This window comes from Micromys minutus (genome assembly GCF_963924665.1).
Source record: "Micromys minutus genome assembly, chromosome: 17".
NCBI classification, from domain to species: Eukaryota; Metazoa; Chordata; class Mammalia; order Rodentia; family Muridae; genus Micromys; species Micromys minutus.
Genome location: NC_137952.1, coordinates 48,962,758 through 48,989,049, shown reverse-complemented (window position 1 = coordinate 48,989,049; position 26,292 = coordinate 48,962,758). Strand labels below are relative to the sequence as shown.

At 40.9% G+C, this 26,292-nt stretch overlaps 1 protein-coding gene across 2 annotated transcripts in view; it reads right to left on the bottom strand.

The window, feature by feature from the left end:
* PCSK2 (proprotein convertase subtilisin/kexin type 2) overlaps positions 1 to 26,292 on the bottom strand; it is a gene marked incomplete at both ends in the record, with an annotated part of 224,750 nt that overhangs the window by 48,715 nt on the left and 149,743 nt on the right. For both annotated transcript variants that reach the window (XM_080931075.1, XM_080931076.1), the window contains one exon: positions 8,817 to 8,893. In XM_080931075.1, the coding sequence (XP_080787201.1) occupies positions 8,817 to 8,893 (77 nt within the window). The remainder of the gene's footprint in view (positions 1 to 8,816; positions 8,894 to 26,292) is intronic.

The window sequence follows — 26,292 nt, the reverse complement described above, 5'->3', positions numbered from 1 at the left end:
TCAAGGTGAAGATATGGCCTAGGCATTTATTAACAAATAATTAGTCTCAGAGTCATCATTCAGGGAGGAAAATGAATTTATCTTTTACAGTATTTTTATTAATGATTTCGGTGAACATTACACATAATTTGAAAGGGAAAACTCTTATATATTGCTTTCTTATGCTCATGTGGAAGAGTTTGTCTGGGCTATTCCTATAGAAATAAATATGGTTGGGGTGTGGTTATAAGCTGTCTTTTGCACAGTGGGAGTGTTTTTGATGTTCATGGCCTTGTCATCATTTGTTAAACCACGCCTGTGGTGTTAGTGTAGATGGTGTCTTATTGATCCACTTTGTTTTGTCTCCACCGTTATAAGCAAGGCTGTGTTTTCAAATGCTTAATTCTCTAGGGCCTGTCTTCTGTTAGTTACCTGTTAAACATCTTCCATTAAACTTACAGCTTTTAAAAAAATGAATATTGAGTTTTATTCCTTCTCTATAGAATTCAGTTCATATGCCTTTTAGCTTGTGGCTCAACGTTATTTACTATCGCTTTTCTGGAAGAAATTTAAACGTGTTGTATTAAGTTTATCAATCTTTATGGTTTAAAGCACTGGTTCTCCACCTGTAGGTCACGATCCCTTTGGGGGTAGGAGGTCACATATCAGGTATCCTGCATCTCGAGAATTTACATTATGATTCATAACAATAGAAAAATTGCAGCTGTGAAGTACCAATGAAACAGTTTTATGGTTGGAGGTTCCCACAACATGACGAACTGTAATTCAGGGTCACAGCATTAGGAAGGTTGAGAACCACTGGTTTAGGGTCTTGTTTAAAAGTGCTGTCTGATGTCAAGATCATAGAGATATTTCTCGCACCCGTTTCTCAAAGGCTCAGACAATTTAAGACTCTGTGCTTAGGATGGGGAGTGGATGTCTAGTTTTCCTTGCACGAGTGGCACCTACCACTTACTGGATGCCGCTGTTCCATCTTTCATTTCTATTGCAGTTTCTCTCATGTCCTAAGCTCTTTTTTGTTTCTGGTGGTATCTCTGTGTTCTTTATTCTGTCTTTTTTAATTTTCTAAAAATATTATTTTACATAATATTTTGTAAATGTATATGCATAAGGAGGGCAAAAGATGGTGTCAAATCTCTTGAGACTGGAGCTACAGATGGGTATGAGTCAGAAACTCAGTGCTGGGAACTAAACCCAGGTTCTCTGCCAGAGCTCATATCGTCTTAACCACTGAACCATTTCTTCAGCCCCTTAATATTTTCTTTCTTCTTCCCTCTCTTTCTTCTTCTCTTCCTTTCTTTCTCTATTTCTTCCTTCCTCCCTTCCTTCCTTCTTTCTTTCCTTCCTTCCTTCCTTCCTTCCTTCCTCCCTCCCTCCCTTCCTTTCTTCTTTCCTTCCTTCCTTCCTTCCTTCCTCCCTCCCTTCCTCCCTCCCTCCCTCCCTCCCTCCCTCCCTTTCTTCTTTCCTTCCTTCCTTCTTTTCCTCTCTAAAGCTTTCCCAGCTTGCTTTGCTTTTGTTGTTAGTCTGGTCCTTCATTTTCTTTATCCCCTTTTCTCTTCTCTTCTTCATGTTCTTTTATTCTTAGCCTTATGATTTTTCTATGTCAACTTTAGGATTGTCTATCTGGTTTCACTGTAAAATTCTACTGACTTTCATTGATTGTAATTGCACCAACTTAACAGATTAACCTGACATTTTCCAACTGCCCCATTCTCTTATCCACGAACTTAACTTAGTTTGTCTCTCTAGAACTCAAGAATGCTTTTGCTAGGTTTTATGATTTTCTTACATTTTTTTAATGAGATTTACAATTATTTGATCATCTATGAAGTATAACAGTGTTGAGTAAAACAGATGGTTGGTAGCATTTTTATCTTGTCTCAACTGAAGAGAACATTATCAAAGTCTTACCATTAAAAATAATATTTGCTGTAAATTTTTGATAAAAACTATTATCTTCAATTAGAAAAGCATCTCTCTACCTTCAGCCACACTAGGCAGTATCTCATTTATTGAGATTGCATTTCAAAGTCAGATATTTCAAACACGATTGTTATTTATTCTCATGTTTATGGGATTTTTTTTTGAGTTGAAGCAATACTTCTTTCAACATTTATTTTCTTTTATGTTAATGTTATATTTTTATGTTAATGTTAATGTTATATATTTACCACTCTGAACAAACTACATATTTTTTTTTCAAGACTGATTCACAAAATTAATTATATATGATATATTTATATCTTGGTTTTGGATTTTCTTGGCTGTGTTCCCTCCCCAGGCTTTGGGATTTTAGGTTGCAGAATTTTGATGTGATCTTTTCTATTTTATTTTCTTACCCCCCATTGAACCTATTTCCTGGTTATTGGTCTTATGATTTGCTTTAGTTGATCTTTGGTTGTGAGTATTCTATCTGGGCACTGTGATTGGATTCAAGGTTCTGGATTCACAGAATACAGAGGGAAGTTAGATTTAGTCACAAGCAGCATGCAGCTTGGGAAGTTTCTGTGCAGCTTTGTTGTCTTCCATTCTCCCTTTGTCCTGGCTCTTTGTATAGCCAGAGTTTCACGGCAGCCATCTGGAGGCTCTTCACCCATGCCTCTGGAGATGGGAATCTCAGCATTGGGCACATAATAGCTTAAATGTAGAGAATATCCATTTAGCTTGACATGAGTCATGTTTGCTGTGTAAGGTCAGGGTTCCTAGCAAGGATGAGAACAAATACACTAGCTGAGCTGGTGGTGAGTGAGAGCCAGCAAAACTGCTTTGGTGAAGCCTGGGGTTTGTTTTATTTTGTGGAAGTGAGGGAACTTCTTCATCTTTGTAAGGCTATGTTTTAAGACTTCATTTTTGCAGTTAATCACATCTCTCACACGCGAGGCAACTTTGGGTTGAACTCTTCTCTCTTTCCACTAGTAACAGAAATATAGAAAGCTTTAGCTTGTGTTGTATGAGATCTCCTTTTCTCCTTACACATTGATATGAGAGAGTGGGTGTCTGGGTACCTGAGTAGTGGGGGCTTTCCAGTTGCAGCCTTGTTAGGCATTCTCTTACCTTGGACCCAGTGGAGGGATTTTTGCCTTTACGTCTGGAGAAATTCTTTACTGAAATTCACAATGGCATGTGCCTTCACTGAGGGAATACCTACAGGCTCTGCTACATATCTCTACTGCCCAAGGCAAACTTTCAAGGCAAGAGCATTAATTTATCCTACGCCAGGAAAACAGATATAGGCACCATCAATGCCTCACTAAACATTTCACAGAATATCAGATTTGTCTGTCATAGTTAGGTATGTTTCTTCTCTCTTGAGAGAAGAATTATTGTCCCTTGAAGACCATAAAATCCGTGTGTGAAAATGCACAAAAGTAGCTTTCAAGGCAGATATGACTATGTGGATGTACAGGTATTTTACAATCTTTATAATTTTCCCCTAACCCTTACTTTTCTCTTATGTCTACTTCCTTAGTTGAGGGAGCAACATAAATGATAGCCATCTATGAAGTCGAAGTAGAGGAATAGAGATGGATATTTGCCCAAGGACTATAAATGACTAAGAACATGATACTCTACTGGGTGTTGCTAAGCTCTGGTTTGGATGTAGAACAAACGCTAAGATAATTTTCACCTAGGAGGTCATGTCTGTGCTTACATGAACATGGGAGCTTGATCAATGTCTTTGAAAATGCTTTGAATGTTATTATCTAGGAGGTGACTTCAAAATGAGTTTATAAAGACATAAGAGAAAGATGTTTATCTCTTTCTAAGCCATTAAACATCACCAGGGTAAAGTATGAGTTTATACCAATGTGGCAGGGGCAAGCCAGAGAAGGACATTTCTCTCACCTGTTCTTTGGTGACCTGTTGCTTAGGGTTCTTTAACGTGAAATATGACATTTAATAAGGAAAAACTAATCTACTGAAAATATTTCATATTCTAAGGCTTAACTATATTATCAATCAAGTTAGATCCTACAGATGAGTGGTTCTCAGCCTACACCTGCCTTCCCCCTCCCTCAACTCTGGCTGTTTGGGAGTAATAAATATCTTCTCTCTTCCTGAATTTATAGCAAACTTTTTATGGCCAGGGATTGTACCTAGTCCAAAATATCTTCCTCTTTAGGGCTTAATAGATAGAATGCACAGCATCCTCTCTGCCCCATAAATATCACCAATGGCAGGGATGACATTTCCGTGGCAAGTACCTGTCGAAGACATGCTATGCAAGAGGGGTTTTTATGGACAACAGCACAGTAATGGAGTTTGGATCCATGGCACATCTCCAGCTATTCTGTCAGAGCTGAATGAGGTGCGAGAGCACTGACCAAATGTGTGCTGCAAACCTTGTGAGTAGCAGACAGCTCTGAAAACAGACAGATGTCAGGGCCACTCAGCAGTGTGTCTGAAAAGGTAGGCTACCCATCCATCAACCAGCTAATCAGTGTTGACTGAATGCCAGCCAGGAAAAGAATTGCTGTTAGATCCAGAGGCCTCCCAGCAAATCAATTATAATGGTGCCTGTTAAATATGTAATATTTCCTTCCTTTTCAGTAATTTGGATTATCATTTTGTTGGGCCAAAAAAATTGTCATTCTCTGATTGCAAGCTAGGAGGAAATTATACTTTACAAAATTTTCAACTGTGTTTCAGAAATATCTCTGGAGCTCAAACATTGCATAGTTACTGAGTGGCCCACAATGGGATGACTATACCACAAAGTGCAGTCATGCATAAGACAGGACATGTTGAAAGCAGTGCTGCACATATATGAAACTTGTTTTCATGAACAGTCCTGGGCTTGGTGTTTTAAATATATTCTATCAGAAAGGCATACTTGAAGGAAGACAGATTAATCAGTAAGAACATTTTTTAGTCACTTGCTTGAGGGTGCTTTGTTGTATTTTCCTTTTTCCTCAGTAATGGGATCTTGGGATAGATGGCCACTGTCACGGCTGATGCCTGTGCAGCGATTGCCCCTGGGCTCTAAGTAGCCTCTGTAGCATGGCTAGAATCAATAACAGCTCCTTCTGGGTCTGCAGCAGGAAACTGTACTGGAGACTTAGCGCATGCTTACGGGCATTGCCTACGGGACCATAAAGCCTGAATGGGTGTGCAGCGCCTCATTTGATACCCATGTCCAGAAACAGTCACCGAGGAGGCAGTGCCATGTCCCTGTGGTGGTGCAGCTGGCAGGATGCACTGGTAGAACAACAGCAGATTTTGTGCTGGCTAAGGGCAGGTGCTGAACTCAAGGCTCCCCTGTCCCCGGATGACAACATTCTTTGGGTGCAATGGGATAGGGACCCTAGTCTGTGATTCTGGGTCATTTTCTTACTCAGCCACAGAGTCTGTCCTCTTCTTTCTCTTAGCAACACAGTCTCTTCTCCATAAACTCTTTTTAGGGTGATGCTGTTCCCTGTGTGATCTCTGACTTCCGAATCATACGTCCAGGGTGCTTCTCAAGTGCATTCTTACCTCTCTCTCTCTTTCACCTTCTTTGTTCTTACTTCCAACTCTATTATCCCTGACCAGTTATTAACTGTGTGACCTTGTGCAAATGGTATAACATAAGAGTGTTGGGAGAATTAAATTAATGCACACAAGGCATTCAAATGGTATAACATAAGAGTGTTGGGAGAATTAAATTAATGCACACAAGGCATTGCGATGACGAGTGCCTTAGAAACAGTAAGATTAGCTCAACGTGGATTAGCCTGATGTATAATGCTGGCCTCACTGTCTAGTTGGTGTTATGATGATTCAGGTGTGAGCCTTCTTCTCATACAATCTGGCAAGCTCTTCAGAAGCTTGCATAGCAAAAATAGTGCTTTCGTGAACATTGAATTTAACTTCCATATCTCTCCACTTCCTGTTTCTATGCTCCCTTGCATTTCAAGCTTATTTCTCATTTTAATGTTATGGCTGGGTCAGGAAATGTCCTCAGTAGGCTTATGTGTTAAAGATTTGGTTGCCAGCTGGAATCTTTTATTGGGAGGTGAAGGAAACTAAAGGTGGGGGTCTAGCTGGGGGAGGAGAATTAACACCAAGGGGCTAGATTTGCCCCGGCTTTTCCGTGTCTCTCTGCTTCCTGTGAGCCGTAAGGTGAGCTGCTTTTGCCCAGTCACACTTCTGCCACCACCATGATGGTCTGACTTTCCCCGTGCTCCAGGATAGAGCCAGAGATTCTCAAGGACAGACATCTGACCCAAGAGCCCAAAGAAAACTCTACTTTTAAGTTGTTTCCCTTAGACATTTGATATAATGACAAAAGTCAATGCATACAATAAAATAGAAACAGTGTACAAAAATAGAGCAGGCTTTCACGTTTTTGGCTCTCGGCTGTGACAACACGTAACTCATGACCATTTCCTCAACACTCAACCCATCCCCCACCTCCTGCCTTAAGTTATAGGAAGCCGTACTGAAGATGGTACCAGGAACAGCGTCCTTTCATTCTGCGGGAAACTTTTAGGAACATATCCTACACATGGAAGAAAGACTATTCCATGCCATACGGTTGCCAACTTTTCGGGCCCCGGTTCTCCCAGTGTGGTATGCTCATTGAACTACCACATACTATTGGTTACGGTCTCTGTTCCTTGTGAGGATCGTGCGAGATGTGGTAGATGAAAGTGTTTAAGGATGACTTGATGATTGGGGAAAAGGTATTTATTGTTCAGAGTGGATAGCCATTCTGTCCCGAGTCATTGGTTTCCTAGGACACAAGCAGTATGCTTGCCTGATTCGCTAGGACTGTGTCTCTGGTAAACTTGTCACTTGGGAATTCTTACTGCTGACAGTGATGGATTTTCATTACACTAAATGCTAATTAGATCTAATTAGAGGCTGTTAGCCTGTTTAAAATGGAACTTTCAAGAACAAGCTTGCAAATGAAAATATTTAAGAGATAAGGCATTTTCTTAGAGTTTTTTTTTTTTTTGAAGATTTCTACATGTATCACATAAGAAGATTTAGCCTGTAAAGTTACAGATGATCTTGCTATAATCCACGACCCAGAGGAGTTAAGTAACAAGGAGGGCTTACAGGGGGACTCCCTGGGAAAGAGAAATAGATTTCCCAGGTGGAATGGGGGTAGATTTGGATGCAAACCAGAGGGATGGGGAGATGGAGGGGGAGAACGCTGGATGACTAGACTCGGTGATGCATTTCAGGGCGGGGTAGAAATGTGGTACAATGGAACACTAGCAAAGTCTTCTAGGAACAGGGGACATTGAGCCTGAACTGGCTGTTCTCTGTAACCAGGCAAGGCCTCAAGGGGAGGGATTGGGATACCAACCCAGCCACAAGACCTCTGACCTACAGTTAGCTCGTCATGCCTGTAGGACATGCTGAGGTTGGAGCCCAGCATCATCCTCAGAGAGACCAGAGAGATTTCGTCCAGCAACTGATGGGAGCAAACGCAAAGTTCCACAGCCAAACATTAGGCAAAGCTCAGGAGTCCTACAGAGTAAGGAGAGGAAGGGTTGAGCAGAGGGGTCAGCGATACCCCAAGATCATAGCCCACAGAATCAACTGACACAAGTGGGCTCACAGAGATCAGGGAGTCTTTGTGGGTCTGACCTAGGGGCTCTGCATATATGTTATTATCGTATGGACAGGATGCTTGATGTTCTTGTGGGATTCCTCGATGGGAGTGCCTGCCTTTGGGACCCTTCTCCCCCTGCTGGGCTGCCCCTTTCAGCCTTGATGTGAGGCTTGTGTCCGTTCTTATTGTAGCTGTCACACTGTGTTTAGTTGATATCTCTGGGACGTCTGCTCTTTTCTGAGTGGAGGGGAAAGAGAAGGCAGGGGGAGAGACTAGAACGAGGGGAGGGAGGAGAAAATCGTAGTTGGATATGGAAGAAGAATAAATTAAAAAAAAATAAAGAAGATTTGGCTTGGAGGAGACCATGATTATATTCAGGAAAAACTCTATCTGTTTGAGTCAGTTCACCAACACAAAACAGTTTACCTGTGATTTAATTCCCACCAAGCAAACTTTCCCTATGCACCAGGTTTGAAACTTAAAGTATTTTTTCCCTTGGAGTAAGTAAAACATAAAATTCTGAATGTTACTCATATACAGTTACCCATGTAAGCAAGATATTTATTTGAAGAAAAAAAAAAAAAAAAAAACCACAAAGAAGCCACATTGATGTGTTTGTAGCAAAACAGGATGGAGGAAGATGGTACCCTCAGATGGACCACATTGGCCTGTACTTCAAGCCTCTGTCAGTCACACTTCTGAGGAAAGGACTACCAAGGCTGTTTGTTACCTTATAGCAGAAATCGTTTTAAAGGTTTGTCAACACAGACGCAGAGATAATTACTGGAATCCAGCTGGGTGTGGCAGGGGGCATGCCTTTAATCTTAGGACGAAGAGAGGCAGAGGCAGGTAGAATGAGTTTGAGGCCAGCCTAGTCTACATGGTGAGCTCCAGGATGGCCAAAGTTACACAGTGAGACCCTGTCTCTGAACAACAAAAAGTTTCTCTTCAGTAGAATAAGTGGGCGCAAATCACTGTACAGTAATGTGAGAAAAGCTTTCTGGTTTCTGTTTTTTTTTTTTAATCTGATCTGTAATAGGTTGGATTGAAAAACAATTTCTATTTCAAGAGAACAAGATAATCAAAAGATAATTCTTGCGGGTTATTGTAATACTAAAAACCCAAGAATTTAGAAACAAAGCCACTGAAGAAAACCATACATCACACTGCACAGTGTTGCTATATGACTTTGCTGGTGACATCCAAGCCCTGAATAGAGCAAAATAAACTCTGAAGACCAAGAGCAAGATGTTCTCAAGACTCAGTTTACCTGTTGAACCAGTCATCTGTGTATCGAGGGTAAGGATAGGGGTCATTGCTGCTGAAGTCATAACTTGCATCAGAGTTCTGAAAAACACAAGGAATTTCAGGTTAGTAAAATGTAAACACATAGGGAGCTGAGGCTCTGAAACACCATCTTCTAACTCCTCCCTTGGGGGAGTGGCAATGTTCTGTGTCATTGAATTTATGTGTCTTTACTTATAATTATTTGCATGTATTGCATTTTGCAAGGACAGGCATTTGCAAAATCGTGACAGAGCTTGGGTCCCCCTATTTCAAGCCTTCAAAGACTTGGAAAACGGGAGTCCTGTGCTTTCCGGGTCTAGCTTCATTTTGAGTTGGGGTAGCTATTGTGTGTTAAGAAGCTCCACCTAGAACCCAGGCCTTAGGCTAAGCTTCTCTGATACTTTTGTTCACTGGTGGCCAGAAAGCTTTTGTTTATATGTCAGGAGAGAGGCAGCCATTAGTGTTTAAGTCCTTCTGTAAAGGCTCCCTTCCACAAGGCTCCTTCAGAATGAGCTTATTTATGTCTGGTCTCCTTTCAGCTTAATGTGTTAACTTTGCTCATCTCCCCACACTGAGCACAGTTTATCTCATTTGTTGTCTATCTAACAACCAGAAATAGTTCAGTGTATGTCTGAGACTTAGATAAGGGTAGAAGCTCAGTCCTGGTATTCCTGTCCGTATGCCTCTTAGAGCCTAGTTGGAGGAACAAACATCAACCATACACCGAACAACTAAACATGTCATTGTACATTTTCATAGTCATATTCTTACACCCTATGACAGCTAGGGGTGTGAAGTTCGGTCTTTCTGTAACTTCTTTTTTCCATTGTGAGATGTTTGCCACATCAACTAATCTGGAATTATTTAGTCATCTCTAAGTGACTTTATACTGTCCTTAGGTTTCTATTTAGATTGCTTTTGCTCTTGGCCTATGCTGTGAGACTCCTTCTATTACTGAGTCAATAATCCAGTACTTCCCCATTGCCTTTTCAGCCTTCCCAAGAAGGCTGGTCTCTGGAAATTCTCCATTCTTTCTTCCCTTTTGGGTTCTGTAAGAAAAACTCCAGAAGGCTTCTTGATTCACACTGGGTTGGGAAAGACATTTTCCTTCCATCTTTAGTGTTTCCTTGACTCCATAGTCCTGAGACATTTTATGTGCTCACTTATGAAGTCAAAATACTTTGGTATGTGACACACTCTAATTTGAGAAGCTAATGTTTTGGTGTGGTCATGCTCTGGGCAGCATATTGACTAATTCCTCTTATTTTTGTTTGACTTGTTGGGTGACAAGAGTTGCTGGCCACCACTGGTTGCAGTGGTCAGAACTGTAGTACAACGGACTGTTTCTTCAGACTGTGAGCCAAGCAACCCCTCTCCTCCCTATGCTGCTTCCAACCCAGTAGTGAGAAAAGTAACTGATATGTCATCAATCCCAGGTTTTCAACAAGGGGTCTCTGTCAGCACCAGCCACAGTGATGAGTAGGTCCCCAGGTTCTGTGCCCCACCTGTTGCCAAAAACAGGCTCAGAGTCACAAAACCTTTTTTAAAAAGTTGAACTTTACTTTAAAAAACAAAGATAAATGTACAGATTTTAAGCATTTTTGCATAAAAGTATACGAATACATTTTTATCAGTACTTGTTTTCTTTTTTTAAAGGTTTGATAGTGTGCATTAGGATCTTACTAGTTACAATGAGCATAAAGTACATGTAAAACAAGATGTAGCCTGGAGTTAGTCAAAGTTTTCTTGGTGTGAAAAGAATAAGCATAATGGTTTTTCATATTCTTTCTTTCTTTTTTTTCTTGAACTTCATATAGTCTGTGAGTTGTTTCTGGGGTGTTCAGAGCTTTCTGGGGTTAGTATTCAGTTATCAGTGACTGCATATTATGTCTGTTCTTTTGTGACTGGGTATCTCACTCAGGATTATATTCTCTAGATGCATCCATTTTCTTAAGAATTTCATAAAGTCATTGTTTCTGATAGCTGAGTAGTACTCCATTGTGTAATTATACCACAATTTTTTATACATTCATCTACTGAAGGACATCTGGGTTCTTTTCAGCTTCTGGCTATTATAAATAGGGCTGCTATGAACATTGTGGTGCATGTGTCTTTGTTGTATGTTGGAGCTTCTCTGGGGTATATGCCCAGAAGTGGAATAACTGGGTCTTCAGGTAGTACTATGTCCATTTTTCTGAGGAATTGCCAGACTGATTTCCAGAGTGGTTGTACCAGTTTACAACCCCACCAAAAGTGGAGAAGTGTTCCTCTTTCTCCGCATCCTTGCCAGCATCTGCTATTATCTGAAATTTTGATCTTAGCCATTCTGACTGGTGTGAGGTGGAATCTCAGGGTTGTTTTGATTTACATTTCCCTGATGGCTAAGGATGTCGAGCACTTTCTTAGATGCTTCTCAGCCATTCGATATTCCTCAATTGAGAACTTTTTGTTTAGCTCTGTACCTCATTTTTTATATAGGGTTGTTTGATTCTCTGGTGTCTAGCTGCTTGAGTTCTTTGTATACCTTGGATATTAGGTTTCTTTCTGATGTGGAGTTGGTAAAGATCTTTTCCCTCTGTTGGCTGCCATTTTGTTTTCTTGACAGTGTCCTTAGCCTTACAGAAACTTTGCAATCTCATTAAGTCCCATTTGTCAATCTTTGACCTTAGAGCACAAGCCATTGGTGTTCTGTTCAGGAAATTTTCTCCTGTGCCTATGTGTTCTAAGGTTTTCCCTACTTTCTCTTCTAATAATTTCAGTGTACCTGGTTTAATGTGGAGATCTTTGATCCACTTGCACTTGAGCTTTGTACAAGGAGATAAGAAAGTGTCTATTTTCATTCTTCTGCATGCTGAGTGCCAGTTGGACCAGCACCATTTGTTGAATAGGCTGTCATTTTTCCATTGAATGTTTACAGCTCCTTTGTCAAAAATCAAGTCGCCATATATATGAGGGCTCATTTCTGGATCTTCTATTCTATTCCATTGATCCACGTGCCTATTTCTTTACCAGTACCATGCAGTTTTTAGCACAATTGCCTTGTAATATAGCTTGAGGTCAGGGATAGTGATTCCCACAGATTTTTTCTTGTTGTTGAGGATGGATTTCACTATTCTAGGTCTTTTGTTATTCCAGATGAAATTGCACATTGCTCTTTTCAACTCTATGAAGAATTGGGTTGGAATTTTGATGGGGATTGCATTGAATTTGTAGATTGCTTTTGGTAAGATGGCCATTTTTACAATGTTGATTCTTCCAATCCACGAGCATGGGAGATCTTTCCATTTTCTGAGATCTTCCTCGATTTCCTTCTTTAGAGATTTAAAGTTCTTGTCACATAGGTCCTTCACTTGCTTATTTAGTCACACCAAGGTATTTCATATTGTTTGTGAATATTGTGAAGGGTATCTTTTCCCTAATTTCTTTCTCCACATGTTTGTCCTTTGAATATAGGAAGGCTACTAATTTGATTGAGTTAATTTTATATCCAGCCACTTTGCTGAACTTGTTTATCAGCTGTAGAAGTTCTCTGGTGGAATTTTTGGGGTCACTTAAGTACACTATCATGTCATCTGCAAACAGTGATGTTTTTACTTCTTTCTTTCCAATTTGTATCCCTTTGATTTCCTTTTGCTGTCTAATTGCTCTGGGCAGGACTTCCAGTATTATGTTGAATAGGTAGGGAGAGAGTGGGCAGCCTTGTTGAGTCCCTGATTTTAGTGGGATTGCTTCACGTTTCCCACTGTTAAGTTTGATGTTGGCTGTTGATTTGCTGTATATTGCTTTTATTATGTTTAGGTATGGGCCTTGGATTCCTGTTCTTTCCAAGACTTTTAACATGAAGTGGTGTTGAATTTTGTCAAATGCTTTCTCAGCATTAGTGAGATGACCATGTGGTTTTTTTCTTTGAGTTTGTTTATATGGTGGATTACATTGATGGATTTCCATATATTAAATCATCCCTGCATTCCAGGGATGAAGCCTACTTGATCATGGTGAATAATCATTTTAATGTGTTCTTGGATTTGGTTTGTAAGGATTTTGTTGAGTAGTTTTGCATCAATGTTCATAAGTGAGATTGGTCTGAAGTTCTCTTTCCTTGTAGGGTCTTTGCATGGTTTAGGAACGAGGCCTCAAAAAACGAGTTAGGTAGTGTTTCATCAGATTCTATTTTGTGGAATAGTTTGGAGAGTATTGGTATTAGGTCGTCAATAAATGTCTGATAAAATTCTGTACTGAACCCATCTGGATCTGGGCTTTTTCTTGTTGGGAGGCTTTTGATGACTGCTTCTATTTCTTTAGATGTTATGGCATTATTTAGATGATTTACCTGGTCCTGGTTTAACTTTACTATCTGATATCTGTCTAGGAATTAATCCATTTCCTCCAGATTTTCCAGCTTTGTTGAGTAAAGGCTTTCATAGTAAGATCTGATGATTTCTTGAATTTCCTCAGTTTCAGTTATAATGTCTTCACTTTCATTTCTGATTTTGTTAATTTGGATACTCTTTCTTTGCCCTCTAATTAGTTTGGCTAAGGGTTTATCAATCTTGGTAATTTTCTCAAAGAATCAACTCTTGGTTTTGTTGATTCTTTGAATGGTTCTTTTTGTTTTTATTTGGTCAATTTTTGCTCTGAGTTTGATTATTTCTTGCTGTCTACTCCTCTTGGGTGTATCTTTTTCCTTTTGTTCTAGAGCTTTCAACTGTGCTGTCAAGTTGATAGTTTATGCTATCCCCAGTTTCTTTTTGGAAGCACTCGGAGTTATGAGTTTTCCTCTCAGTCTGCTTTCATTGCATCCCATAGGTTTGGGTATGTTGTGAATTCATTTTTATTAAATTCTTGAAAATCTTTAATTTCTTTATTTCTTCTTTGACCCTGCTATCATTTAATAGAGCATTGTTTAGTTTCCATGTGTATATGGGCTCTTTGTTGTCTTTGTTGTTATTAAAGACTAGCCTTAGACCATGGTGATCTGATAGGATGCATGGGAGTATTTCAATCTTCTTATATCTATTGAGGCTTGTTTTGTGACCCATTATATGGTCAGTTTTTGAGAAGGTGCTGTGAGGTGCTGAGAAGAAGGTGTATTCTTTTGTTTTAAGATGATATGTTCTGTAGATATCTATTAATTCCAATTGCTTCATAACCTCTGCTAGTTTTACTGTCTCTTTGTTCAGTTTCTGTTTCCATGATCTGTCTATTGGTGAGAGTGGGGTGTAGAGGTCTCCTACTATTATTGTGTGGGGTGCAGTGTGCTTTTTGAGCTTTAGTAGGGTTTATTTTATGAATATGGGTGCTCTTGTATTTGGAGCATATATGTTAAGGATTGAGAATTTCTCCTGACAAATTTTCCCTGTAATGAGTAAATAGTGTCCTTCCTTATCTTTTTTGATAACTTTTGGTTGAAAATTTACTTTATTCAATATTAGAATGGCCACTCCAGCTTGCTTCTTGGGGCCATTTGCTTGGAAGTTTTTTTCCCAACCTTTTACTCTGAGATAGTGTCTGTCTTTGTCTCTGAGATGAGTTTCCTGTATTCAGCAAAATGCTGGGTTTTGTTTATGTTTCAAGTCTGATAGCCTATGTCTTTTTATTGTGGAATTGAGTCCATTTATGTTAACAGATATTAAGGAATAGTGTTTGCTTTTTCCTGCTATTTTTGCTTTCAGAGGTATAATTGTGCCTGTGTGTCTTTCTTCTTTTGGTTTTCTTGCTTATGTATTTTCTTGTTTTTACTAGGATGTAGTTTCCCTCTTTGTATTGCATTTTCCACCTATAATTTATTGTAGTGCTGGGTTTGTGGTCAGATATTGTGTAAATTTAGTTTTGTCTTGGAATATCTTGGCCTCTCCATCTATGGTGATTGAGAGTTTTGCTGGGTATAGCAGCTTGGGCTGACACTTGTGTTCTCTTAGGGTCTGTATGATGTCTGTCCAGGATCTTCTAGCTTTCATAGTCTCTGTTGAGAAATCGGGTGTGATTCTGATTGGCCTGCCTTTATATGTTACATGACCTTTCCCCCTTACTGCTTTTAGAATTCTTTCTTTGTTTTGGGCACTTGGCATTTTGATTATTATGTGTAGGGAGGAATTTCTTTTCTGGTCCACTCTATTTGGGGTTCTGTAGGTTTCTTTTATACTCATGGTCATCTCATTCTTAAGGTTAGGGAAGTTTTCTTCTATAATTTTGTTGAAGATATTTACTGTGCCTCTTAGTTGATATTCTTCGCCCTCTTCTATTCCTATTATCCTTAGGTTTGGTCTTCTCATTGTGTTCTGGATCTCCTGGATATTTTGGGTTAGGAGCTTTTTGGTTTTTGCATCTTCTCTGACTGTTTTGTCTATGTTTTCCATGTTGTCTTCGGCCCCTGATATTCTCTTTTCCATCTCTTGTAGTCTGTTGGAGATGCTTGCATCTGTGACTCCTGATTTCTTTTTTAGGTTTTCTACCTCCAGGGTTGTCTCTTTTAGTGTTTTCTTTATTGTTTCCATTTCCATTTTAAATTCCTTCTTCAATTCCTTCATCTCTTTGGTTCTGTTTTCCTCTAGTTCTTTGATTTCTTTGAGTGTTTTTCTTATTTCTTCTTTACAAGCTTCTATTTCTTTATGATTTTCCTCCCATTCTTGTTTAAGGATCTCTATCATCATCTTGAGGTATGATATTGGGTCTGAGTCTTCTTTTTCTGGAGTGTTTGGCATTCCGCTGTTTGCTGTGATGGGAGAGCTGGGTTCTGGTGTTGCCAGGTTGTCTTGGTTTCTCTGGGGTACACTCTTTTGCTTTCCTCTTGCCACCTTTTTGTCTGTGATTATATGTGGTCTTGTTGTCAGTGATTGGTTCTCGTCTCTCCCTTGTACCTTGCCTGTGTCCCTGGATCTCCTCTGTTACTGGTGGCAGATGGCCTGAGCGCCTGTTCTACAGGCATGGGCTGCCGGCTGGAAACAGACACCCTAAGGCAGGATTCCTGCTCCCCTGAACCACTGGGGGGGAGGAGGGGAGCATGTTCTGAGCGCTCGGCACAGACCTTTTTGCTCCCCGGCTACTTGGAGCACTGTCTCACCAGGCCTGTGTCCGTGGATCTCCACCATTCCTGGTGGCATATGGCCTGAGCGCCTGTTCTGCACACATGGGCGGATCTGGAAACAGATACCCTAAGGCAGGGTTCCTGCTCCCCTGAACTAATTGGGGGGGCACTTTCTGAGTGGTCGGCATAGACCTCTCTGTTCCCTGGCTACTCAGAGTGCTGTCTCACCAGGCCTCTCACAGAACCTTCATTGACCTGAAAAACTTCAATCTGTGTCTAATCCATAGTCTTTGTCTCTAGGGCCACCTGCTTTCTTAGATTTGACATTTCCCCCTCTTGGGTTTCTTTGAGATATTTGTATTTCAGCTTCTTCTTCTTCCTCTTCCTCCTCCCCCCTTCATCTCCCCTTTCTTCAAAAAAATTATTTTGAAATAACTTATTTGTTTTCATAATGTATGTTGTTCTTAACTGTCTCTGAAGTTTTCAGAGATTGAACACTCTTAGATGGAGTAAGTAGGACTGGGCAGGAGCATTGAGAGAAACATGTCTGTATGTTATATAAATATATAAGTAAGTAATTTACATATTACATTTATTATAAAATTATATTTTATATATGTATATATAATATATAAATTTTTCTTTTTTTGGGCTTCAGAGTTGAGATTGAGGCTTAAGCAATAGATCTTGAAACACATTTGCTAAGTCTGGTTGGTTTCTCTATAGAAATGATCAAAATCTTATGGTCTAGAGAGAGCTGGCCACAACATTTGGTTAGGTCCTGGGAGGGAGCCCTAAGGGCTGCCTCTTTCTTAAGAGCTTGAGGGATAGGTTCAGGGGAGAATGGCACATGACCTAGGTCTTGGCTTATTCTATCCCAGGGGCATGGATCACAGATCAGAAAAGTGTCTGCAAGGCACCTTATCTAATAATCCGTGGCCATCCTGCCCTGTACCTCACTGAAACCCATCCCAAAGAAAGAAACAGCAGAATATTCTGGGGAGGGGTTGAGATTAGTGAGGACCATCTAGTTAGGAAGTTCTGATGATCAGGACTCAGAGTTTAGGCAAGATCTTCAGGAACTGTCAAGTAAGGTCCACGGGAAAGACAGTGTTGAGGAAGACGGTGGCGACCATGGCAGTGAGCTAGGACCATGGTTCTTACCTTCTCTTCTCTAACCATGAGTATGCTCAAGTGAGTTGACATGCATAGCATGTGTGCAGGAACACACTGAGAACAGAGGGTATCAGTCACCCCGAACCATAGACAATTGAGAACCTGATTTGGGTGTTGAGGACCAAACCCCATTTTCTGTAAGAACAGTAATCACTCCTGTGCTTGCTACCTAAATGACTGATTTGGTAAACTGTTTACTCTTCTGACAGGTATGTTCCAGTGAGGCTTGGGGCTAAGGTCTCTAGGCTCCCATTCCTGGCACTGGAAAAGATGCAATTCTATAAAAAGGTATGGATTAGAAGGAAGGCCTGAGAGATTTTGAAAAAAAAAACTCGAAACACAAAAGCCTTGAGCCCTGTGGATACTTTTACAAAAAGAAGAGAGACCCTGCATTGTCTGGGGTTGGTTTTGCCTCCCAACATCAAAACAGATGGTGGTTTAAAAGCCTGGTAATTTTGTTGATTTCTGTAATGAATTTGCTGACTAATCCTTAGTTTCTTGAGTAAAAGTCTACAGTGAACATTAAGGAAAGCAAATCATTGCTCTGCTTGGGCTGTATATTTTTCTGGCCCTAAATCTAATGGTTTCCAACAAGAAAGGGCACAAAGCAATACTTTCAAAGGTTCTGTTTATGCTTTTATAGGCAAATGGAATCATCGATCAGCTTGAACGACAATGTGTCTGCTATAAATTATTTATGTACAAGAAGTTAAACTGGCCTTGAATTGTATTGAACTTTTTTCCATGGCAGCTATAGAAAATATCAAGAGGACTTTAGTCAATTGAATGCTCTGGTGATTTCAGCTCTAGCTAGATACTTGTTTACATTTTTGTGACTTCTTCCTAAACTATATTATTGTATTTTCTTGCCTTAGAAAATATGAGCTGTTTGGCAAATAGAACTTAATCTTCCGTGATTCAGGCTTGTGGTGATTCAGTGGTCATTAAGAACTTGAATTGTCTGTGTGCCATCAAACAGGCACAGAAGGTTGGGCAGAATCCAGGGTGACCTCAGGGCTTCCCTAAAAGTTATTTCTGGGAGAAACTTCTGAGCACAACTCCTTTTTTTCCCCCTCTTATTAAAGTTCATGACAGGGACTGGGGGACAAACACCTCTTGGGTTTTCAGTAATTCAATAACCAAAGATGGAGTTTCTGAATATTTGAATACATAGGAAGTGAGACTTACTTTGCCTTTAGGTATAAAGTTTAATCATTGGAGTTCTAGTTGGTGTTTGCCCCATATGCTCTCCATGCAGAGGAAGAAAGTATGTGTACCTAGTTATGAAAGAACAGGGAGGTACTGATTTCCATGGCCTCTTTCATTTCTTATAATTGGAGCTATGTTTGTGTGGTGCAGGCTGAACCGAAGGCTTGATTCAGGTGATGGGGCCAGTGTCACTCTGAAGGCTGGGAGGAAGGGGACTTGAGCTCCGGGGCATCTGTGCTGTCTTCATGTTACAGTGAGGTTTCCGAAGCTCTTAAGGTTAAAGGTAGATCTGACATTGCTATCCTATCCTTAAAGCTAGACTCGAATGCCCCAGGGCCCAGAGAGGCCTTCTGGTCAGGCTTTGAAAGACCCTTTAGTCTTCAGACAACAGACTGATAGCGTAGGGTGAAGAGCTAGAGCGGAGAGACCTGGTTTTGAATCTAGACTGGAGTTGATCTAGAAGGATAAAACGCAAAGACAGATAGACCACAGCTACTTCTCAAACTTCTTACGGCATCCCCTCATCTTGCAGAAGAATGGAGCCTGTTACATATTTAGTATGAAGACATTTTGCGCAGTGTAACAATTAGCTTTTAACCTATATCCATTTGAAAATGTGATGGCCATTTATTTGGGTTTCACCTTTATAATTACCTCGTTTGTTAGGCCTCTAACTCCTTGGCATCTAGACTGATGCTGTCTTGAGGTAGTCTGCTTTTGCCTGCTTTGTGGGCACAACAGAGTATGCCTACCTCTCCCAAGAAGGTTCTTGCTGCCAGATGCTCCTCTGATCCAAGAGGTGGTCTGTCAGTCAAGGAGTATAGGGAATTGCAACTGGATGGGTGGTATTATTCAAAGACCCTTTCCTTTAAAGTTAACTTCTGCTAAAGCCCTTTCTTCACTAACTGTAACAGACAACTGCAAATGCAAACCCATAAAAGCCCCCAGAAAACCAAATATGTTGCCACCGGTGGTGGTTTGAATAGTAACTTCCCCCATAGACTCATGTGTTTGAATGCTTGCCCATAGGAAGTGGCACTATTAGGAAGTATGCCTTGTTGAAGTAGGTGGGTCTTGTTGGAGGAAGTGTGTCACTGGAGGGGGGGCTTTGAGGTTTTATAAGCTCAAGCCATGCCCATCTCCTTCTGCTACCTGTGGATCAAGTTGTAGAAGTCTTGGCTCCTCCAGAATCCTGTCTGACTGCACACCGCCATGCTTCCTGCCATGATGATAATGGACTAAACCCTCAAGAGTGTCGAACCCTGAGAGTATTGCATGAGATTTCCAGGAGAAACTGCTATGCTGATGGGAAAGAACTCGGCAAAATCAAAACCAAAACTGCTGCCAAAGGTAAGTTACTAGTTAGCACCACAACTGCTTAGCTTTCCTGTCTGTGAAGTGTTTCACTTCACAATTTTAAGTTCCTTTTTGTTTTTGTTTTTGGTTTTTTTTTTTTTTTTTTGGTTATAGTAATATGACCTGTAGCATTTTTTAAATTATATACAGTTTACTGCAATAGCTAACTCCCCTTCTTCCTCTCAAATACTTTATTCACAATAAACAGAAGAATTAAGCAGTGGTTTGAGGCTTACAAAGCCTCTCTTGGAAAGACTTTGTGGGACCTTGACCTGTGTTCGATGCCATTTATGTTCCCAGGTTCTGATAGCCTACATTCTAACTTCTTACACAGATCCTTTCTTCCTGGGTAACCCCTTTCACTAGGGGACCTCTGGTCCACATCTGTGCTCTCTAGGTAGGGTGAAGCTGCTGAAAGGAAGCTGACAAAAACAAATCTGACTCCATTGTGAGCCGTCTGTGGCTCCAAGCCTCATGCCCACCGGAAAGAGTCGATAGGAGGTTGGTGAGATTATAGACTGGGGCCAGCTCACTATTGGCTGACGGCATCTCGGGGAAGGGAACCACCTTTAGCTCTTCTTTCTTTTCAGAAGCAAACACCTGCGTGTGTGCTGGTCAATGTGCCAGGCAGAAGGGATGCAGAAGCCACTGCTCAGGAGAGATGGGTACACGGCGCACATAGTGCCTGGATGCAGATCTCAGGCATGTTTTTTTTTTTTTTTTTTTTTTTTTTTTTTTTGAGAGCATTATACATGTACATAATGAAATATAATACTTACCCCCTTTCTCTCTTCAATTTCACACAGTAGCAGTTTGACCATGCTTGGCTTGAATATTAGTTGGCATGTGTAATCTGGGCACTGGCTGATAGGATGGTACAGATAATTTTTTTTTTTTTTTTTTTTTTTTGAGTACTAAGGAACAAATCTATATGGTTTGACCACAAAACTGAGAAAGTGGTTTCTGAAACCAGGGCTGCAATGGAGAATTGAGCAAGACCTGCCTTGCCCAAGGGGTGAGACTGGAGCTGCAGGATGGTCACTACGACATTTGAGGGAGAAGCCCTGCCATTTTCTCACCCACTTGTCCAGAAGAGCACCTTTCAAATTGCTTGCCATTTTGCAATTTACCAACCTGCCAAGAGTGGTTGTTTCAGTACCTCACAACTGCATCATGTATGTGCTGGAGTATCTGTCAGTCACAATAGGAAATAGGTCTATGTTGTTGTTGGACCTCAGAGAAGTCAGACAGGAAGGTAAGAGGTCTCCAGTGGATGTAATACGAGGCTTACACAAGGTCTCAAACAATAGGTGTGTGTGTGACTTGGGTATAAGGTGGCGTGTGGCTAATTGTCAAGGCAATCCCAAGCTGCAAGCATTCAGAATAAGAAACATCACTTTGGTTCCTTTGTTCTGCAAATGCATTTAACCAAATAATGCAGCTAGAATCCGTGGAGCAGGATTAGCTCGAATTGCACTGTGTTCATGGGCTAATGAAAGAGAAATGAGTTTCCCCAGATAGACTTTCAACCACAGCCATATTGCCCCAGTACAGCTCCTCCATATGGAAACTGAGAAACAAAATAGCCCAGTCCATTAGCACCTAAAGAATTTTGCTACTGCGCCTACTTGCATCGAATATGGTCATGGCTGAGTGTTCCCAACTGTGTCTATTTTGATTTTCCTCAAATAATTCTCCCACATGCGCTAGTTTAACGATAATGTTCAGCTCACTTTTGACTGAAACCAGCATTAAAGGGATTTATGTCTATATTAAGTCTGGCTGTAAAACTTAATGAAATTTAACATTTCTCTGCCACTCCAAACATTAAAAAAAAACAGTGTGGGGGGTGATGCCCAGTCAGTAGTTTGTTTTCAATTTCCCATCATGTGCTCCATCCAGGTTTCCAAGGTCATTTGTGCACTCTCCCAGAGTGCTCTCTGCTGGTAGATTTGACAGCTCCGTTCATTACGTCTTGGAAACTCTAGTGACTTCTCTAGGTACTGACACAGACTCCAAATACTAAGATGTATCTAGATATGATGATCTTGCCTAATAGTGGGGACATATGAGTACCAGCATGCTTCAAGCCATATCATGTGGCTGGACTTCTTGCATTTTCTAAAGCTGAGCAAGTCCTGTCTGTGGTACTGGATGCCACCCTTATCCGCAGGCCTGGGAGAAGTGTCACACACTAAATCTAGGAGGAGGTAATGATAGTAATGATAAATGATTTCTGAAGATTGGCACATGGGGTCCTAAACTAACAGTGTCTTATAAGTGTCTTGTTTTTATAAGATTAGAACATTTTTTTCCTTAGGTATTTCTCTGAAGCCTGTGGTGCATATGTTGATGGAAGGGTAGGCAGTTGTTCAAAGAAACAGCCAAGGTGTCCTCGGAGTCCCCTTTATGATGATGACTGTCTATGGCTCCTTCTATTGTTTTTAGAGCTCAGATGCCCAGTGATGCATAGATGCATATATCAGTATAGACTAGAGCTGATTATTTTCTTCTTCTTCTTCTTCTTCTTCTTCTTCTTCTTCTTCTTCTTCTTCTTCTTCTTCTTCTTCTTCTTCTTCTTCTCTTCCTCCTCCTCCTCCTCCTGCTTCTTCTTCTTCTTCTTCTCCTTCTCCTTCTCCTTCTCCTTCTCCTTCTCCTTCTCCTTCTCCTCCTTCTTCTTCTTCTTCTTCTTCTTCTTCTTCTTCTTCTTCTTCTTCTTCTTCTTCTTCTTCTTCTTCTTCTTCTCTCTCACATACACACTCATATGTGTGTATGTGCTTTTTTGTGTGTTCTTGTATATGCTTATACATGTGTATGTGGAAGTCAGAGAACAAGCTTGGATTGTGTTCCTTGGGTATTGCCTGTGTACGTGTGTGTGTGTGTGTGTGTGTGTATGTGTGTGTGTGTATGTGTGTGTGTGTGTAAGATGGTGAAGCAGGACCTCCTGTCAATCCCCTCCCAGGCCTGGAATGCACAGTAGGCTAAATTGACTGGCAATAATTCCCAGAGTTCAGCTTGCTTCCACCTCCTCAGCACTGGAATTTCAAGCATATTCCACTGTACTGACTTTCTTTTACATAGGTTCTGGGATCCAACTCAGGGTTCGTGCTTGCTTGGCAGTACTCTATACCACCTGAGCTCTCTCAGTTCTGCACCACAAGCACCTGGTCCTGCAGATGACCTTGGGAAGCTGCTACTCACAAAATACATCTTTTAAAGTCCACCCCAAGACAGGCTTTAAGACTCAGGAGGGAAGTATACAACTTTGTTTTCAGTAGCCACCACCTTGAACTGAACATATCCTTCCCAATATGCCTATATTGAGTTTGGCTGTAAAAATTAACACAGCCTTGCTCTTCTCCAGCATCCTGAACATTATTTACAGTCAGGTTTGTTTGAAGTCTTTATTCTTCTGTATGTGGAGTGGAAGTCATGATGGCATGAGCAGGTTCTATGGGGTCCTCAATCATGTAATTCTAATATTTGACAACTACGATCCACTTGTTAGCCTCTTGGTGTTTCTTAAGCAATCATATATTGAAATGGAATTTCCAATGCGTTTTTAAATTTTTTTTTTTGAGTGACCAGAATCATAAGGGTGATGTCCTTGCAAGTGGGATTAGTACTGGTATAAAAGAGGCCCCAGAGAGCTTGTTTGGTCTCACACAAATACACTGTGTGTGCTGACACCGTGATCATGGACTTGCAGCCTCAGAACCTATGACTTAACCTCCGTTGCTTATAAATTACCCAGTCTGAGCTAATTTGTTATAGCATAACAACAAACAAAGAAACTTGGTTACCCTGTGTGTGTGTGTTTTTTTTTAAAATAAGACCTTAAAAATGAAGGTCATGAGCATTTGTTGGTCGTATGACTTGGTGCAATTTCATTGAAAAGAAAATTGGCAATATCTAATCAAAATAAAAAATGATTCCATCCGCAAGACTGTACTGTAAAAGTACACTTGCATACTTGCATGTATACCTACGTGAATAACATATTTAGTTGTACATTACACATTTGAATATTTCAGACATTTATTAGTGTAATATTAAAAGACTAGGAGTATCCCAAATAACCAGTATTGGGGATGAGCTAAGTAAATTATGGTTCACTAAGATACAAAACCCTGTTCCTCTGGCAAAGGATGAAGTACAAGACTTGTAGCAGTCTCCTTCCCAGTGGATGTCGTTCGGTGGAGATGGCAGTATGCACAGCAGAATGTATGATGGGCATTCCTTACGTGGATGCGAGGTATATGCTTTGTCATAAGTTCATAAAGTATCCGGAACATGTGTAATGCAAAGAGGCACAAAGGCCAAGGCCGGAGCTTTGCCTCCGCACAGAGGCACGATGTCTGGTTGACACGTGGCTTCCATTGCACAACTTCTTAGCGTCAGTGCTGCCTGTCATAACAACACACAGGGCACTGTTATTTCACACAATAATAACTCAGACAGATGTTCTGTGTGCAGTGGTTTCTCTTCAAGATGCTCTTACACGGCCCTTGGTATCGCTCGTACGCCATGAGCACACACACTGAGGTCACACGGAGGATGAGGGAGAGGAGAGCCAGGCTTGGGAAGGGAGAGAGAGGTCTGGCTCCTGGGCCTCTTCTTCCACTATAATCTTAATTTCCTCACGCTGAAGTCGGAACCACTACTTTCTAGTGCGCTTAAAAGAGAAGACAGACTGAATCTCCACCAAATGAAAAAACAAAAACCGACTTAGTATCTTTACTCTGCAGAGCAGCGACATCATTCTCTTGAAACTAGTCATCATGCTGTTTAAATGTGAGCATATAAACTGAGCTGATAAGTTAACTTCCCTTGCATCAAGACATACTTTACAAGAGCTGGGGACACATGTCTTTTCCTTTGCAAGGTCTGTTCATTGTTCTTTAGCAGCATGGTTTTGGTTAGTGAATTCTTTCAGCTGAGGTTGATAGAATACCTTTTGGGTCTAACATGACAAGCAGGCTCCCCAACAAAGGAAGCTCTTTGACTTTCCAAACGATTTTGTCTGTTCTCCGTTGGGGATACCACTCTGTATGGAAGCAGGATTTTTTTAAATTAAATTTTGGAACAGAGAGATGGCTCAGCATTTAAGAACAAGTACTTCTCTTGTAGAGGCCCTGAGGTCGATTCTCAGCACTCACATTAGTCAGCTCATAACCGACCGAGACTCAACCTCTTCTGGTCTCTATGGGCGGCCGCCCTCACCTGCACAAAGTCTCACACAAACATTTGTGCACATACATAATTAAACCAGAAAAAAAAAAAAAACTAAAGCTGAACTTTAAATGACACAAATAATCCTGGTGCCTGAATGTCTCAGAAGGTGAAATCTTGGAATCCTCTACCCCCTTTTTATTTCTGGAAGCTCTTCAGCATCATAGATGGCTCCTGGGTTCTTAAGTAGAGTTTGAAATTCATTAGCTGGGAATGGAATTTTGTAAACGGTTGTTGTAGTATCTTTAGAATGAGCACTAGTGTGCATGTGACCTCTAGAATGTGCACTAGTGTGCATGTGACCTCTAGAATGTGCACTAGTGTGCATGTGACCTCTAGAATGTGCACTAGTGTGCATGTGACCTCTAGAATGTACACTAGTGTGCATTCCATGACGGCTTGTGTTGTTTTCAGAGGCAGTGGGAATCTCTGACAGGTGGTGCTTCCTGAAGGTCCCACGCATGTTTGTGAGCAGCACTGTGACCCTCCTCCTCCGTCTCTTTCACCTCCAGTCCATGAGGTAAACAGTTTAGATGTACCTACTCCACATAGGCTCCAAAGGAATTGTCAGACACCTCTAGAAGCCTGTGCGACAGACATTCACGAAGTACCTGATACTTTTTAGGCATTGTGCAAGTCACAATTAACCAATAACATGCCCTTATCTCAGCTGGTTTATTTAACTAACACTCAGGGTGTCAACTCTAGTTGTGGAATTTTCAATCGAGTTGTTAGTTACCAGTCGGCAGTGATTCCTAACTCAGGTTGCATGAGAAAAAAATCACCCAGGGCTGGAGAGATGGCTCAGCCGTTAAAAGCTAGGCTCATAATCAAAACTTCAAGAAATCACCTGGAGGACTTTTAGAAACATAAATACTGGCACACGGAAAGATGCATAGTGGTTAAGAGTATTTCCTGCTCTTGTAGGGGACCTGGATGGGATTTTAGCACCTATGACAGGTGACTCATCAGCATCCGTAGCTCTACTTCTAGGGCATTTGACAAACCCTTTGTTGACCTCTGAAGTCACTGTACTCATGTGGTGCACACAAACTTAGAAATAAAAGTGAAGAAAGGAAATGCAACCAGGGCCCTTCATAGTGACAAAAGAGCCTATTATTCCCATTTCCTAAAAGCTGGACCAGGCCTCTTCCTTCCTTGTCTACATTATGGGACCTGCATCTTATCCTTAGTTCCTTTATACTCCTCAGCACAGGGACAACACCTGCCCGGTGCAACAAGATGCCATGACCTCCTCAAAGAGAAACCAGCCACTGAGTTTCTCCTTTTGCTAGAAGGCCTATGGAGGAAAAGGGAAAATGTCTTGTGAAATACCATCCCTGTGATGAGTGAATCCTGCACCACTCCCAAAACCCAATACAAAAGCATCTGACCCCTCCCCTTTCTGTAGAAAAGCCTCTTTGATAGATAAGGTTAATCTTATCAGTTTGACTGAATTTGG